This window comes from Kogia breviceps, chromosome 15, assembly GCF_026419965.1.
Source record: "Kogia breviceps isolate mKogBre1 chromosome 15, mKogBre1 haplotype 1, whole genome shotgun sequence".
NCBI classification, from domain to species: Eukaryota; Metazoa; Chordata; class Mammalia; order Artiodactyla; family Physeteridae; genus Kogia; species Kogia breviceps.
In genome coordinates, this window is record NC_081324.1 from 26,530,591 (window position 1) to 26,547,934 (window position 17,344).

Here is a 17,344-nt window from a genome sequence, read left to right on the forward strand (position 1 = left end):
CCACTCTCTTCCTCTCCTCACCTCTCCTTCCCTGCACCCTCCCTTTCTTCTCTACTAAGAGGATGAGGGAGCACAGGGTGGTGGGCTCCCACCAGCTCTGTGTCATATTCTATCCAAGTCTGAGGGACCCTAGAGAAACCCTCCAGTTCACCTTCCTCACCCCAGCCCAGAAAACTGAGACTCAGGGAGGCCAAGTGACTTGCTCAAGGTCACGGGGAAGTTTGCAGAAGAGCTGCTGAAAACCCAAGCCTCCTGACTCCGGGTTCAGAGCTCATTCTAATAAATCAGGCTTTTGGCTCTCAGACGCTCCTGCTGGAATGTCCAAAGGGCCCAGTTCTGGAACCAGAGAGATTTGCAGTCCAGGTAGAGAGAGGGCCCCCCGGACCTTCCTCAGAGGATGGGGGCAGGGTGGCCTGAGGTGTGGAAACAGGGAGAAGGAGAAGAAAAACAGGTTAATGATGGGGGGTTGGGGAGAACGGGCAAGGATAGCAAGTGAAAGGCTTACCTCAGTCTGCTGACCAGTGCAAATTATATTTATATATGTGCTAAATACAGTCACTATATTGGAGTTTTTCACTAGGATCACAGCATACAGAATCAAAGGTTTGCATTTCGTATGGAATGTATCCAAAGAGGCCAGCACCACAGTAGGACAGCTTGCAATCACACACCCTGATAGTCTGGACGAAATAAAGTTCGCGGAATTTTATTTAAGATTTTTTTTTTGTATTCGTAGTTGTCATCGTACCAACGCATGCAAAGCATTCCACTCCCAGAAACAACGCCAAAATGAGGTAATAGGAGTAATAAAAAAAATTAGTATCCTTTCTAAATAAATAAATTATAATTAAAAATGCAAAACAACTATAAAAATAATTAAATAAGAACCCACGATATCTACAAGTTAGTCATAAATTATGATTGTTAAATATAAGGCATTTAAACTCACAAAACCCTGTAAACTAGCAACGTGCCATGTTTTTTGTTTTTTGTGTTTTTTTTTTTTTTCATTTTTGTTTTTCTATCAGCTGAAATCGCTCTAGCATTTGCTCTACGCGCGCGCAGGAGATGAAACACGAGGGGGGGACCTGACAGACGTTGCTACAGCCCCACGCGGGGAGTGTCTGTCCCGCCGGTAGGCGGGGGCTTGGGGGATTTCTTCAGGAAAAAAAAAAATCTGGTGCTTTTTCTTCACCGTTGAAAAAACTGTGCTTGTTCATTAGGCGTAAAGAGTTAAGAATACTTGCACGGAGGCTGGAAACATTTGCAGAAGAGGAGCTTGAGTCCCGCCACGGTTAGGGGGCGAGGGCTGGGCCGGGGGCCCAGCTGGAGGAGGAGCCCAGGCTCCGCCCCCGCCGCGCCAGGTGGCCTGGGTTTGTGGGTTTCGAAGATTGGCGTCCTTGGCGACCCGCTGCGGCCAGGGCTGCAATGCGGCTTGGAGGCCCAACTGGAATCCTGGGGCACCTCTCGCCCCAGAAGGCACTCATGCGTCTCAGTCAAGAAGGGGTCTGAGTCCCTTGAGTTGAGTAGCAGGAGGACGACAGGGGACTGAGGCCAAAGCCTGCCTCTTCTCCAGTCTTCCCAGGCTCCCGGACAGACGCCGAGGGAGGGGAAGCACACACCCCTCTCCTCTCTTCCTGCCCCGCCTGGCTGCAGGCTGAGGAAGCCGGGGGCTGGGAGGTGTCCACCTTCAAGGTAGGAGGGCCCCAGAGAGATGGGCAATGGGGGGGGCTCCAGGATCTACCCCCAAAGTCAGAGCTGACCTCTCCCCTCTGGGTGACCTTCACCCCAGTCACTGGCTAACGTTAGCCTGGGGCACTCAGGGAGCCTGCAGAGAACTGGGGGGAGGAGGGGGCCCATCCCACTCCCAGCCTATGATACAGGTGTTAGTGCCTTCGGGAAGGTTGTTGTCAACAGCTTGGTGGGCACACAGCTCCCCCACCTTGAAAAACATGTTGATGTTAGGGAGGATCAGAGAATGTGATTGGTGGGAGGAAATTTAGCAAGCATCCAATCCAACCTCTTTGTGTGCAGCTCAGGAAACCGAGGCCCAGAGAGCAGGAGGCAGGTTCTAGAGCTGCCCACTTTGTCAGTCAAGAGCCAAGACTGAAGCCAGACACCAGCTCCCGTTCCCTCCGGCCTCCCCACCAACCCACCACCTGCTGGCGTTCCAAGCCAGCCTGGGAGAGGAGAACAAAGGACTGAGACTAAGTGGGGAGTGACCTTCCCTGGACCGCCCTGCCTACCTCTGGGTCAAAGCAGGGTAGGGAGAGTTCCCAACTTCCTGGGGCTGCTAGTAACTAGTTCTCTCCAAAATCCTGACAAGTACTTTCCCACTCATGGGCTCTCCAGCCATTGGCCCTGGAGACACTGTTCGCCCACCGGAACCATTGAATGGGACAGTATAATGCTCGTGCCATTAACCTTGGATCAGACCAGTCACCCTTTGCACACTATCGCCTTCGCTCCTCAACTGGACTGTAAGCTCCTGGAGGCCGGGGATGTTGTCTCCCTGGCTGTTGCCTCCTCCAGCACCTGCACTGGCAGGTACTCGGTACAGATGGTCTTGGGCTGAGTGAGATCCTTGAGTAACCCTCCTTCCAGAAGCCATGACCCCCACTCTCTGCCTGCAGGTGTCCAGAGCAGCCATCCCTCCACCTGACAGCTCCACATGTGCTAGAAGGTTCTACCTCAAGCCAAAATCTGCCTCCCCAACATTTTTACCCATTGGTCCTGGTTTTACCCTTTGTAAGCAACAATGCAGACTCAACTCTTCTTAACCTTATGGAATTTCTTCATATCTGTGATAAGTATCCTGTTCCCCTTTAGTCTTCTCTGATTGGTATAAAGGCATTGAGACTGGGGCAAGGGGTGAGGGGAGGGGGAGGCTTTGAGGGCAGTGCAAATGAGAGAGAGAAGGAGTGGGCAGGAGGGGCAAAGGAAGAGAGCAGAATTCTAGCTGAGCTGGTGTTTTCCACAGATGGACAAAGAAAGTTGGGTTGGGGTTGGAATTTGGTGGACTTTCACATCTCCATTCTCTTGTCCTCCCATCTCTCTGCTCCCTTTGAGATTCAGAAAAATTATGGAGTGGGTCAGAAAAACACACTGTATGGTGTCACTTGGAACTTCCAGGTCTTGTCTCCCACCACTCCCATCCCTAAACCCCAAGGAGGTTCCCAGGAGAGAGCACAGAATGCGTTGGGCAGAGAGCGTTAATCCTCACAACATCTAGGTGAGGTAGAAGAGGTGGAAATGGGGATGCACGGTTGTTTCTCCCCACTGTAAGAAGGAAACTGAGGCACAGGGAAAGAAAGGGACTTCCCCAAGGTTATCAAAGAGTCAGAGAAAGAGCCAGAGGCTAGGAACACAGGGCCTCCCAAACCCAGCCAAGGTAGTCTCTGGGCCAGGGCCATCTCTGAGGGACTCCATCAGGATTTGAGACATTCCAAAGGAAGCTCAAGGTCCTCCTCGAGGTCCACGGTGTTTGACCTCAGCCCTTGCGTGCTAGCTGAGAGCACTTTGGCCAAGACCAGGTGTCCATCACCTATGCTACTTGATCTTTAGCATCTGGTTAATTTTTTGCATTAGAGAGGCAGTGGCCAAATTGCCTCTTTGTGACAGGGCATAAGCACAGCCGAAAGGAAGAAGCTGGCGTGAGCAGGGGGTATCCTGGCTCCGAGGAACCTGGGGCAGCTCTAGCTGAAAGCTGACGCCTCCTGGTTCAGTGTGGAACTGGGGGATGGTTGGAGCTAAGTAGATGGGCCCTGGAAGTGGGGAGCCCTCCTTCAAGACAGACTCCTCCCCTTCGCCTACTCAAATGCTGCCTTCCCAGCCCCGGCTGAGCCCCTCAGAGGCCCATGTAAGTCCCCATCTGCTCCTTTTCCAGTCCTCCTCTTTCCTGGACGCCCCTCCACGCTCCGTGCACTGTAAACATGAGAAAAACAAAAGCCGAGAGAAAACAAAAACAAAAACAAAACGAGAACCGCCCCCTCCCGCCTCCCAAGCTGGGTGAAAAAAAATCATCCTTTTTCACCGTAAACAGGATTTGGCTTTTTTCTTCACCTTTGATTCCTTTTTCCTTTTCTCTCGTAAAGACGGGAAGATTCGGGCTGTCGTTGGTTGGTTCAGTCAGGCACCAAAACAAGAAACTCAATGAGAACTATTTGGTGCGGATTCGGTAACAGCGACATGTCCACCACAGATGACTAGAGCACCACACACGACATTTTTCTTAAGCTAACATGCTCTGGCTGCCATCCACAGAATTAGCTAGAGACCCCTACATGGTTTCTACGTGGTCAAGAGGTATATATACAATCCTTCAAAGGACAGGATTGAGGGGCCGGGCTATCAGCTAGGACCTGCGGGATCACATCTAGATTCTCAGCAGCATGGGCCCCCCCTTCCCACCCCTGCTCCGGGCACTGCCAGCTCCCTCCCTCCCGCAAAGCAGGCGGATGGACATGGATGGACGGACGGGGCAGTCACCACTCTGGACAGGTGGGCCTCCCCCACCCCCTCGTTTCCTCAGACACGGATACCACCAACTCCTCTTTCCACAAAATGTGCTTGCAGGCTTTTCCTCTACATCAAATGGCTCAGAAGGCAAAGTTTGGCTGCAAGGGCTATGGCCGTGGGGGGACCTGGTGAAGGAAAATGGGGTGTCCACTGGCTAATTCTTCCCTCAGCTGTCAGCTCCCAGTTGTGTCTCAATGTCCACTCGGCAGATGGGGCATTTCTTGCTCATGGCGAGCCACTGGTCCACACACAGTTGGTGAAAGAGATGCATACAGGGTAGGCGCCTGGAAGAGAGGAGGGTAAGTCGGAGGAATGGTCAAGGAGAAGGGTCCCGGGCTGTGCCAGGAGCCAAGGGACACTGACTACTCGGGGAACCAGGAGACTCACACCCAGGACCGCTGGGGGACTGGCCAAAGGAGGTTCTGGGGGCTCTGCCATGGAGTAAGGCTATGGCTAGGATGGGAATTCATGACAGGAAGGAAAGCCCCAAGGCCCTCCTCCTCCTGGTCCTCCAGATCAACCTGAAATGAAGCCAGGACTTTGTCTGAGATCCATTCGGGCAAAATGTCTCTCTGTTCTCCTAGCTTTGTGTCCGGGAGTCCACACCATGGGCACCACACATCTAGAATGTTCCACACCCCACCTTCCTAGGACAACCACAGAGCACACTGTGCACAGGCAAACAAGCACCCCTGACACACGGTGCAGGACTGATCACCAGTCCCCATGAAGGAGGAGGGGGGACTCAAAAGGAGGGGCTCCTACCTCACATCTTCTCCATCTTCCAGCAGAGACAGACAGATTGTGCATTTCTCATCTGTGTCTGACTCCTCCCCCTCTTCCTTCTTGCCCTTGCCATCCTGGGGTCTTCGCTGTGTGAAGCAGAGGAAGAGCACCGACTCACCTGGTGACCCCTGTCTTTCATCCACAGCCTCCCCCTCCCTTTCAACCTCCTTTCCCTGTGAGTCAGTCACTTTTTAAGTTCCGAAGTAACACCCAGACTTCTGTGCGCTTCCCAGACCCTTGTCCCTGCCTCCTCCCCATGCCCCCTCCTTGCTTCAGGATACAGAGTACAGGAGAGAGGCAGCGGAGGAGGCCAAGCAGTTTTTGTTGTTCCAGGCCATTTATGTCCCAGGTATAAACTTTATACTGTCCTAGAGGCATAGAGTTTGGAAAGGAATTGAGTACCTAATGAACCAATCTTTGGAAGACTATGGCTTGTGCATAAACAGCTTCCTCTTTTCTAGTCCCCTCATGCTGTCCACTCCTCCTTACATCCATTCCAACCTATATCCTTGCCTCCAGACTTCTCCTTCCACTTTCAGGTTCAGCGTGCTTCATCTATCCATCCATCCATCCTTCCATCCATCCATTCACTCTTCTTTCCCTTCCTCCCTCCCTCCCTTCCTTCCTTCCTCTCTTTCTCTCAACTAATGTCTGTTCACTTTTTCATTCATTACTAGATGAAGGCAGATTTCCTCAACTGAGCATTACCTCCTAGAATTTGTACCACACTTACTCTATGTTGTTTGATCTCTCTGCCTGTCCAGAAAGTTCCTTTAAAATAGGCACTAGTTCCACTGTACACTGGAAACTAACACAACATTGTAAATCAATTATACTTCAATTTTTTTGAAAAGGTATTAATTTTTTAAAAAGGTAAGCACTAGTTCTAATACCATGTTAGACATCATGCAAGCACTCTGTTTATACTTGTTGACTTTAATTGCCCTGTTTAAAATTCTTTGCTAATTATTTGAAGATAGTTAACTACTATGTAGAAAGTTCCAAGTTCTTGGATGGTGTGGACCACGGCTCACCCTTCTTTAGATACTGCCCCACACTTGGTCAAGTACAAGGCACATCACTGGTGCTTAAAAAAATATTCTGGGGAGGAGGGAATCTAATTAGTGAATGGAATCAGCCCACTTTCTTGTTCCCATCTCCATGCTATGCAGTGAAACATTCTGATAATACCCACCGGAAGAAAACTAAACCTTTTCTCCCCTCTCCAGGGATAAGCAGACTTAAAGGTCATTTTGCCAAGAGAAATCTGAAGAGTCACAAGATAAAGATCACCCAGAGAGTGACTATGACCTTGGGGCCAGGCCTAAATGCCAGGTCTCCCCAGTCTGGTCCCTGGTCCTCAGCTCCGGAGTCTGAAGTAGTCTGGGGAATTGTGTAACCTTACTAGAACATACAAGAAAATCTATACCTTCTGCTCTCCGCCTCCCTGTGCCCTACACACCCTACTGCAATAAGTTTACCTTTAACCAGAAAATCAGAATTACATCCATAGTCCCATATAATTGTCATGGGTTTGGAGTATGAAGGGAGTCGTGATGATCTGCCTGCCTAAGAACCCAGCTGTGTTTGCTGGTGGAGTGGCCTTCTTTTAGTTGGCCCTTTGAGAAAAGGGAGTTCCATAAAAAATACCATTGAGACTATTTTCTATTGTTTTCTCCCATCATTATTCAGGATTTCCTTTTTATAGTTAATCATTTTAACTTAATAGTCCTACCTTGTTTTACTGCATCTAATCTATATTTCTTTAAACTATATTGTCTCTTTTCAAATCTTATCCTATTTCTTCCTTTGTATTTTTAATCTTTTAGGTCTTCCAGTTTTTGTCTTCTCTTTTCATTATCTATGTAACTTTTATTTTAACTATACGTTTCTTCAGCATTTTTAATTTAATATGTATCTTAAAGGTTCCCACACAGAACCTTATGTGGGAACTGTCCCTTTTGCCCTTACTTTCTCATTTTCATTAACCTTCTGTTTTCACTTTGATGTTATTGACATTAATTTTGTATGTAATTTTCATCTTTTCCTAATTCTTGTTTTTTAATATTTTCTTTTTGACTATATTTTTATTTATTCTTATCATATCATTGTTATTTTAAAATATCCTTTTTGGTTTTATATTATTTTACTTTCAGTTTTTTAATATTTTTTATATTTTGGGGGATCTTAAATGCTATCATTTTGCATTTTTAAATCTTCTTATTCCTGTTTTTATAATATTTTATTCCCCTGAGTCTCCTTTTATTCCCATAATTGTTTTAGCTCAACTCTTTATGTCATTGGTTCAGTCCATTTTCCCTTTTTATTCCTAGCATTAGTTCTCTTCCTTATCTCCTCTCGGCCTGTTGAAGTAATGACAGCTGAAGTGTGCATCTCTAGCAGGAGTGAGCCCACCCTGGTCAGGAAGGTAGAAGTTGTTCCCAGGCTCCTGAACGCACCTCACTCCCTTCCACGTCCTTCTCCAGAAGCTTCGAGTTCTCCCTCCAGAGAACGATCATTTTCTCCATGCAGATGACACGCTTAATTACTGAAATACTGTTGTTTCCTCTATTAACATACTATCCATGACTGACACATAATAGATGTGTCAGTAAATGTTGATTGGAATCACTTACGGATAAATCCAGTGCCTCCATGAGGAGCTGCACAGACCAAGGTTCATGGTCTTTGATGTTGACACCATGGGTACCTGGGCAAGCCTAGAATCAAGGTGAGAGCAGCTCCCTACTCCTGAGGACTCACCAGGTACTGGGCACTGTGCTAAGCCGTATATACACACTGTCCCACTGAATCCCCAGAGTCCCCCTATGGCAGCCACTAACATATCTTTCCCATTTTGCATGAAAAAGGGCAAGGGAAGGGCCAGAAAAGCCAAGTTAAGTTGTCCGGAGTTAAACAGCTATAAGTGGTGGTTAGGGACTGAGTGTTTGTCCCCCTCCCCCAAATTCATATGTTGAAGCCCTAATCACCCCTCCCAATGTGATGGAGATGGGGCCTCTGGGGGGTAATTAGGTCTAGGTGAGGTCATGAAGGTAGGTCCCCCATGATGGGATTGGTGCCCTTATAAGAAGGGAAAAAGACACCAGAGCTTCCTCTCTGCCATGTGAGGACACAGCAAGAAGTCAGCCGTCTGCCAGCCTGGAAGAGAGCCCTCACCAAGAACCAAATCTGCCAGTGCCTTGGTCTTGGACTTCCCAGCCTCCAAAACTGTCAGAAATAAATGTCTGTCGTTTAAGCCACCAAGTAGAAGGTATTTTGGTATAGCAGCCCAAAGACAGGAGTAAAACTGGAATTCAAAACTGGGCCCGTCTGTTTCCAACACCGAGTGCTCACAACCACTGCAGCCTATGGCCTGCCGAGGGGGTAAAGATGGGCTCTGGCTTGACCACCATGAGCATTTTCCTGCTCCAAGTTTCTCAGTGCTTGTCAAGCTTTTCATTCCTAAATTTTAAAAAGTATTTATTTACCTGTTTTCATTGCAGACTTTATTTCATAGAGCAGTGTTAGTTTATTCGAAAACTGAGCAGAATATACAGCGTGTTCCCTCCCTTCCCCCTCTCAAAACTCACAGTTTGCCCTGTTAATATCTTGCACTAGTGTGGTACATTCGTTACAACTGATGCACCAAGAGTGATACATCATTATTAATAAAATCCATTAATTTACATTAGGGTTCTAAGGGTTTAACAAATGCATAATGTCATGTCGTATCCACCATTACAGTAGCATAAAAAATAGTTTCACTGCCCTAAAAGTCCCCTATCATCCACCTATTCATTTGCCTATCCCTCTCCTAAAGCCCTGGCAACAATGGATCTTTTTACTGTCTACTTTTACCTTTTCTAGAATGCTGTGTATTTGGAATCATACAGTATGCAGCCTTTTCAAGTCAGCTTCTTTCACTTAGTAAAATGCATTTAATACATATTTTCTGCATCACATCTATTCATGGCTTAATAGCTTATTTTTTTAAATCATGGAATAATATTCCATTGTATGGATCTACCAAAGTTTACTTACCCATTTACTTATTGAAAGACAGATTGGTGCCTTCCAAATTTCTTACTTATTTGAATATTTTTTTAAATTTAACTCCAATTCCTGGGCTCCAATCCTACTCCAGAGTCTTGAGCAATAACCCTGGAGAGTCTTCCTCCACAGGCTTAGGGTAGAGCCTGGGAGTCTGTGGCTTTAAAAGCAGCCCACGTGAACCTGACGCTCACCGAGGACTGGAAAGCTACGCTCTGAAGCCTTAGCGGCCTGTTAGTCCACATGTGAGATTGGACTTGGAATCTTTTCTAAGGCCAATCTTAGCCTTCAGTGCAGGTGCTCCCTTGGCCCTCCTCGTTCAGATACAAACATTCATCTGCCTGTACACCCACCCACTACACCCACTCACAAGTCCACACGCACACACACATAGCCAGCTCCCCTCCTGGTCACACCTGGCAGAAGCAAGGGAGAAGACCCTGGGAAGGTAGCAGAGCTTCAGAGCATCTAGCCAGAGCAAAAGCTTCTAGATTTCGGACCGTGCCCCTCGGTGGAAAGCTGGGCCGGGGTCAACTAGATCGTCCCCACCCCAACCCCAGCTATGCAGGCTGACCCGCTGGCTTGCTCACCTTCTTGTACTTGTGGGGGAAGGTGAACCTCTCAATGGTGTTCTGTACAGCTCCCCGAGTCACATTTCCCAACCTGTCCTCGAGCTGCAGCAGCTCCTACAAAGAGAGAACATGTGGATGTGTGCATTCTGTGTGTGCAAACACGCGCATTCACTCATGATAAGGGGGAGGGGCACTGAGAGACTTCTGCAGAGCGTTCACGTCGTCGGGAAGAACTTGTCAGATGCTCAAAGACTGCGAGATCTCTACTCTTTTTCTCTCACCGACTCTCAACCCTGAGGCTATGCCTACCACCCATGCCCTCCCCACCCGCCGGGGAGGGAGAGGGGACAGTGGCATCTCCACTAAGCCAGCGGGGGAGCCAGGCTGACGGGAGGGTCCCCAGACAGAGGGGCGGGGCGTACCTCGTAGCTCTCCCGCACAGCGGAGGTGTGTCTGCTGGCATTCAGTCCCTGGAGAGCAAGGAAGTGAAGCTGAGGGTAAGGGTAGTTTCGGATTTCATGGACGACCTGTTGGGGAGAAAATGCCTCAGACAGGATTCCAGGCTCCAAAGAGCTCAGCTTCTGACTCCCCTTCCCGTAGCCAATCAGCGCACCCCTGAGATGTTGCGGTGTTCAGAAGCGCTGTCCTTCCTCCTCCTGTGTCCCCCTCTCCTCATCAAGAACCAAGCCTGGGCCGAACCAGCCCCAGAAAGAATAACAAAATCAGTTAAGTAACAACTAACCTGACTGGGCATTTATTTCATGGCAGGAACTGTTAAGCCCTTCAAAGGATTAATTGAATAATCTCACCTGATCTGTAACCTGGGTGCAATTACTATTCCCATTTTGCTGATAGGGTAAGTGAGATACAAACGGATGAAGTAAGTGACAGAACCATGGTTTCAAACCCAGGCAGTCGGATGGCAAAGTTCACTCCCTTCCCCTCCGCTCTGTACTGCCCAGAACAGGGTGCGGCAAGTGAGGGCACAAAATTTAAGGAGGCACCGAATGACTCAGTAACCAAGATAAATAATACTTTAATGTAGTATTTTATTTTATTTTACTTTTTGCGGTACGCGGGCCTCTCACTGCTGTGGCCTCTCCCGCTGCGGAGCACAGGCTCCGGACGCGCAGGCTCAGCGGCCACGGCTCACGGGCCCAGCCGCTCCACGGCACGTGGGATCCTCCCGGACCGGGGCACAAACCCGCGTCCCCTGAATCGGCAGGCGGACTCTCAACCACTGCGCCACCAGGGAAGCCCTAATGTAGTATTTTAAAATCAAAATTAATGCAAAGAATCCATAATGAACAAACTATCAAAATTTTAAATAAAAACAGGATCTGATCCTATCCTTGCACGGCCCTGCCTCACTCACCTCACCCTGACCCTCACCCTGTCTCCAGCTGTGAGTCAGAGCTCCTCAGCTTACTCCTGCGCGATCCTGGGCTTAATCTTTCTATGCCTCAGTTTGCCAATCTGTAAAACAGGGATAAAACCTTTCGTGTGGTGTTTTTGAACAGTGCCTGGTATGCAGTGAGTGCTCAGTAACCACTAGCTTTTATTCTTAGGAGATGGTGCTTCATAAGGCGAACCTGAGAACTTCCGAGCTGACAAGGCTTCTGGGATTATTCATCCAAGCCTTTCATTTTACGAATGAGGAGACTGAGGTGCTGAGTGGTCAAAGGGCAAAGGCAAGGGCTGGAAGGGCCGAATTATGCTCTAGGGCAGCAGCATGAAGAAGCTGTCTGGAAATAAGATTTTCAATCAGCCTTTCTCTGCTTTAGTGGACTATCTTCACCTTCATTCCACACAGCTCGGGATGCCAGGTATGCAAAGGCCCCAAACCCAACCAGATCCTCCCACAGTCGCCAAACCCTGCAGCGCTGAAGGCTGGCCCTCTGCACAAGGCAGCACCAGATCAGCAGGCAGCCCCAGGGGCCACTTCTGGGGTCTCTTGTGTTCCCCACACCAGGCATCTTCCTCCCATTTCACGGATAAGTAAAACCAAAACCCCGGGAGAAGCTGACCCAATAAATTAACTAAATGAGGTCACATGGGGTCCAGGGACTACACTGCTTGCTCTTAGCCCTGAGCCTTCCCCCCAACCCTCCCTCACTCCACCGCCCACCCCCCCAACACCGGGGCCTGCCACAGGGCCCCTTGCCCCACCCCCAGTGCCCCACCTCCTTTCAGCAGTGCTGGCTTCTGGTCCAGCAGCTTTGCTTTCTTTCCCCTTCAAGCCCAGTTGGGAATAGGAGCTGGGAGGGGAGGGGAGCGGCTGGCCCGCCTGTGTTCAGGACACAGCCGGGCAGGACACAAGGGAGCCACAGGCCTCAGCCCACCATTGGTACCAACAGGCAGCAAGGGAGTCAATTTCCTGGCAGAGCCTCTCACTCACCATCTGCGTGGAGGAGGAGTTTCGGGGAAAGTGGTGCATTCGAGGAGTCGCTAGGTAATGCTGATAGTGCTGAGGCATGGGCCGCACCTGGAACTGAGCGGGACTCAAGCCGGTGTCCACACTGAGATCCCTGCAGGGACACAGCCACGGTGAAGCACAGGTGATCCGGCCATCGGGTTGCAGAAGGGACCTCAGACATCAAGCCCGTCGAGTAGAGTCAGAGTCACAAACTGCCAGAGCTGCAAGGGATTCAGTCTCGCCTAGCCCTGCCCCTCTCTTTATGGTGAAGGGAACCGAGACTCAGAGAAGGAAGGGCTCTGCTAGATCGAAGGAACTAGAATAGTCTGGGCCTCATACTACTTGAGACTAGTGCACCAAAGCCCATCCCTGAGAGAAATGCTGAAAGAGGAATCCAAATAAGCCGGTCACCGATACAGAGCAAAGGAAAGACAGCTCCAGATAAAGTGGAGGTGGGCAAAGGCCATACTTTTACCACTTTGAGAAAATAATAGGAGAGGGACCTGCAGCTGTGAGGCAGGAAAGCTCTCCTGGACCAGGGCCCCTGCTCCTCACCATACAGGAAACTCATTTCACTTAAAAATCAATCAACTGAAAAGGATCCAGTGTTCCTTGGAAAATGGCTAAGTTCCGGTCTGAGACAGAAAAAAAAAAAAAAATTGTGCAACATGAGATTGAAACATCTTGTCATAACTAAAAGCAAGGAAGTTATCAAGGTCAAGTCAAAAGGATTCGGGAACCATCCTGGAGAGGCTCCCACTGGCAGAGTTTGGGCATTTTGTATCAATGAGTGTAACTGCAATAGACTGAAATACATCAACTAGGTTCAAATCCATGAGAATGAAATGATGCTAAAGAAAACGGGTCCCCTTTGAAGGATCCAGAAGGATGCCCCAAAGCTTCATTTTGAAAACTAATAAATAAAGGGGAAGAACCAAACATTTATCCTGCCTGTCCTCTGTTAACTGTACTTCAGGGTAACCAAATCGTGGATGAAGGAAAATTGCTCTTTTTTTTTTTTTTTTTTTTTTTTTTTTTTTTTTGCGGTACGCAGGCCTCTCACTGCTGTGGCCTCTCCCGTTGCGGAGCACAGGCTCCGGACGTGCAGGCTCAGCGGCCATGGCTCACGGGCCCAGCCGCTCCGCGGCATGTGGGATCTTCCCAGACCAGGGCACGAACCCGTGTCCCCTGCATCGGCAGGCGGACTCTCAACCACTGCGCCACCAGGGAAGCCCGAAAATTGCTCTTTATGAAAGTTTTCTAGCTAATAAATGAATAAGGAATGATTGAATTATTTGTCACCTTCTTTCATCCCCTAAAGAAATAAAGGATCCGGGCAAAGATTATCAATTGCTACGAACATCACACAGGAGAGACAAACAGCTATCTGCTGGAAGAATACAGCACCTCGTGTGAAGGATTTTTTGCCAGAAAATGCAAGTTGAAGCTGAATCTGCTCAAGTCGCAACCTGGGTGCCAGTGTATAGTGAGTTTAGCAAACCAAGGGGCGTCTGGGGTGACACCTCCAGAGCATAACCAGCAAAATCCAGATGAGGGGAAGTGACAGGAAAAAAAGGCTGATTCAACAAATACATTTTTTTTTTAATATGAGGAGCATTAAAGGAATTTCTGCTTCCAGCTGTGATGTCTATACAGTATGACATATATATATATGCCTACATTTCCTCTATATATTAGCCCACATCCCTGGGACAACTCCTGATTGAGTCTGTCACTTGGGACATGAGGTAACTCTTGGAGCCAGTTGGAAGCAAACTTATAAATTCCCTTAGTCCAGCCCCTCACTTTCGCAGGCCCAGCAGAGGCCTGAAGAAGGCCAGTGCCTTATCCATGGCCCCAGGCTAGCCAGTTAGGGGCTCCAGGGTTTCCCATCCTGGCCTGGGCTCACCCCATGACCTGCCTCGGGGAAAGGAGTTCCCCGGGGCACCTCACATGGCAGAAACTCTGACTCTTAACACCTGCCCAGCAGTCCCAGGGAATCCAACAGATTCAAAGTAGCAGAGAGATGTTCAGGGAATTCTACCTAAAGCAAAGTCCCAAGGAACAGGGAACAGAATCCCTCCAATTCTAGGAATGCTGAGTGGAGAAGCAAAAGTCACCTCAGCCCTCAGATGAGAGGGGTGATCTGCCCAGGTTGGGTCTGAGTGGGCTCTGGGATCCCCTTTTATCATCTCATCAAAAATCCCTTCCCAAACGCAGGATCCTCGAACAGGGCTCCTTTGCTGAGGCCGAGCTGCTTGCAGGGGAAGGAGGGTAGGAAGCCCTCACCCCTGCCCCCCCTCTCCCTGGTGCCCAGGCAGGGCTAGGGCTGCGTGGCCGCACGGGCTTCTGTCTGCACTGGGGTCAGAGTCAGAACTGTGAACCCAGGACTGAGTCAGAGGAGCACGATGAGGACGGAGACACTGGAGCAGAGCTCAAGGTCAGGGTCAAGTTATCGGGCCCAGGCCAGAAAGGGGGGATGGGGGGGATTTAACCCCCAAGGCCTGCTGCTCCCACACATTCACAGGCCAGGATGCTCAGTGAGAGCAGCTGCTTGGGTAGGGCTAGAATCTCCTAAAGTAAGGGGGGGAGGGCCAGGCAGCCTCAGGCCTGGGGCTGGACGAGAGCTATTGGGACATGCCAATTCCTGGAATGACTAGGGCAGATGTCGGTGGTTTCTGCTGATTCTCTAAAGGAAAGGGGGTGTGCGCAAACACACTCCCCACCTCCTCCCTCCCAGGGATCCTTGCAGAGGGTGAGCGCAGCCCCTCCTATAATGCATTTCCTGTCATCTAATTTCCAGACCTCACATCTCCTGGCAGAAGAGGCCTCCCTGGAAAAGAGGGGTGGAATGAAAAGCCCCTCGTCACCACTTGGCTGGCCCTTGCTGGAGCAGAGCTAATTACAGGGGGGAGAACCTCCTACTTGGGAAGTGGGGACAGGACAGGCAGAAAGGGCCCCAGGTGGACCCGGGCAGGACTCAGCCCAGGGGCCTCCCAGCGTCCCCTGCTGGGGCACAGGCCAGCCTCTCAGAGCCCCAGCCTCTCTGTTTCTGCAGGCAAGCAGAGGTCAGGAATGCAGAGCGACAGAAATGAGTGAGGAACACAGGAGATTTGGCCAAATAAAGCAGGCCGGCGGCCTAACCCGCACCGCTCCTCCAGCATCTCAGCAGCACCCGCCTCACCGCGTCTCCCATCCCCTCCCACCTGCCACGCTGGACCTTGTTCAGATCCCTCAGCGGTACACAAGGACACCAGGTGCTCTGTGTGCCGAAGAGAATTAAACTGGATTGACTTGCCTGCTGAGGGACAGGATTTCATCCAAACAACAATTAAATCTTCCTAACTTGAATCTGCTAATTAGAAAAAGGCTGGGCTGAAGCTGGCCGTGGTGCAATCTATGTTTTAAGAGAGAGTTAAATCTAACAGAGAAAACCTGAGAACTACCAAAGGCTGGAGACACGGAACCTGTTAAAGCAACCATTTCCTGCACCTAGAAGCACCTTTAGCATCCAGTCAACCAGAACTACCCTTTTGAACCATTCCTGGGTGTCCGGTCCTAGGCTGCTTCCAAAGCAACCCTTGCCCACACCAGTTTGCTTGACTAAATGGCTGAGTGATGACACTGATGCACGTCTGTTTTTTAAATAGCCCATCCCTTTCCGTTGAGGTTTTTTGTTTGTTTTTACATTCTTTAAAACACACAAACACACACACACACACACACACACACACACACACAAACACACACACTTTTTTACCTCAAAGTCGCAAAAAATTCCTGGATACTCTTCACTCAGATTCCCCAAGTGTTAAAATTTTACTACCTTACTGCATTTCTATTTCCTTCTCTCTCTCCATGTATACATCCCTCCATACAAACACACACACAGAGTTCTCCGTGGATTTTTTTGCCTAAACTACTTAAAAATAAGTTGCAGGCGTGATGCTCTTTATCTCTAAATACTTTCGTGAACTACACATCTTTTTCAAGTGTTCAGGTGTTTAGATCCAGCCCTAGTTTAGGTCAGCCCTCCCCTGAGCTAGAACCTGTGAGTAGGGTGGGACCAAGTATCCAAAACAAAGCAATACTGCATCCCAGGGCAACAAAGACCTCTGCCCTGAGCGCAGGAGACTGTGGGAAGACTTCACAGGGGCCCGCTGCCTACAAAGACACCACAACCAAGCCCTCAACCTCTCCCCAGCCAATCTCCCCAGTCCTTGCCTCCAACCCAGCTGGCTCTATCTCCATGAGCCTGTTTTGCCTGGCTGGCATGCCCTGGCACTTCTCTCTGGACTCCTCAAGGCCCATCCCCTCCAGGAAGCCTTCCCTGACCATGCTAGCTCCTGAGATTCTCCTTTCCGCCCCCCTCCCAGGGACCACTGGTTCACAGCACTCCCTGAGCTTGGGAAATGCTTTGCATTCCTGTCCCCTCCTCCCCTGCAGTACCATGAGCACTGAGCCCAAGGCTGAGCACATGATGGCACCTAGCCACATCTGAGCTCATTGCTGGAACCAGGACCTTGGGGGGACATCTGGCCCTGAGGGTGGACAGGGCAAAAGCTGGGGCTTGAAGACTAGGACTCCGGCATCATTGAAGTGAAGGAAACAGGAACTCCGTGGATCAGACAAGACCCTCCTCCCTCCCTCCCCCAGGGACCCCACTCACCAGTCAGTGCCCTCAGCCAAATACCTGGGCTGAGGTGTCTGTAGTTGGTGGCCGAAGTCGAAGCTGGGGTGGAGGCGGTGAGGGTGGACAGACACTCGCTCCTGACTCCTCCTGCACCGGAAGGGAAGGAGGAATCCAGGCATCAGGGCTGCCCAGGGCCAGCCCAGCTCCCAGGAGTGCTCAGCAGCCCCAGCCCACAGCCTACGTGTGGAGCAGTGGCCTTCAGCCCTCTTCCCCAACTCCAAGGAAGCTTCCTGGGCAGCAGCCAATAACTCAGAAATTCCCGCTGTCTCTGGGCTGCCCACTATACTGAGCCTCTGCCTGGGTGTGACT

At 50.0% G+C, this 17,344-nt stretch overlaps 1 protein-coding gene across 6 annotated transcripts in view; it reads right to left on the reverse strand.

Annotated features, from left to right (window-relative positions):
• Window positions 1-690: 690 nt before the first annotated feature.
• The window catches only part of ARK2C (arkadia (RNF111) C-terminal like ring finger ubiquitin ligase 2C), a 107,266-nt gene continuing 90,612 nt past the window's right edge, over window positions 691-17,344 (reverse strand). For 4 of the 6 annotated variants that reach the window (XM_067014918.1, XM_067014923.1, XM_067014920.1 and 1 more), the window contains exons 3-8: window positions 17,012-17,122; window positions 12,325-12,514; window positions 10,349-10,453; window positions 9,945-10,040; window positions 5,284-5,390; window positions 691-4,802 (exon numbers count right to left, since the gene is read on the reverse strand). In XM_067014918.1, the coding sequence (XP_066871019.1) occupies window positions 4,685-4,802; window positions 5,284-5,390; window positions 9,945-10,040; window positions 10,349-10,453; window positions 12,325-12,514; window positions 17,012-17,122 (727 nt within the window). In that variant the 3' untranslated portion in view covers window positions 691-4,684. Of the gene's footprint in view, window positions 4,803-5,283; window positions 5,391-9,944; window positions 10,041-10,348; window positions 10,454-12,324; window positions 12,564-17,011; window positions 17,123-17,344 lie in introns of all 6 variants that reach the window. The other 2 variants (XM_059041008.2, XM_067014921.1) reach the window with 2 other exon arrangements.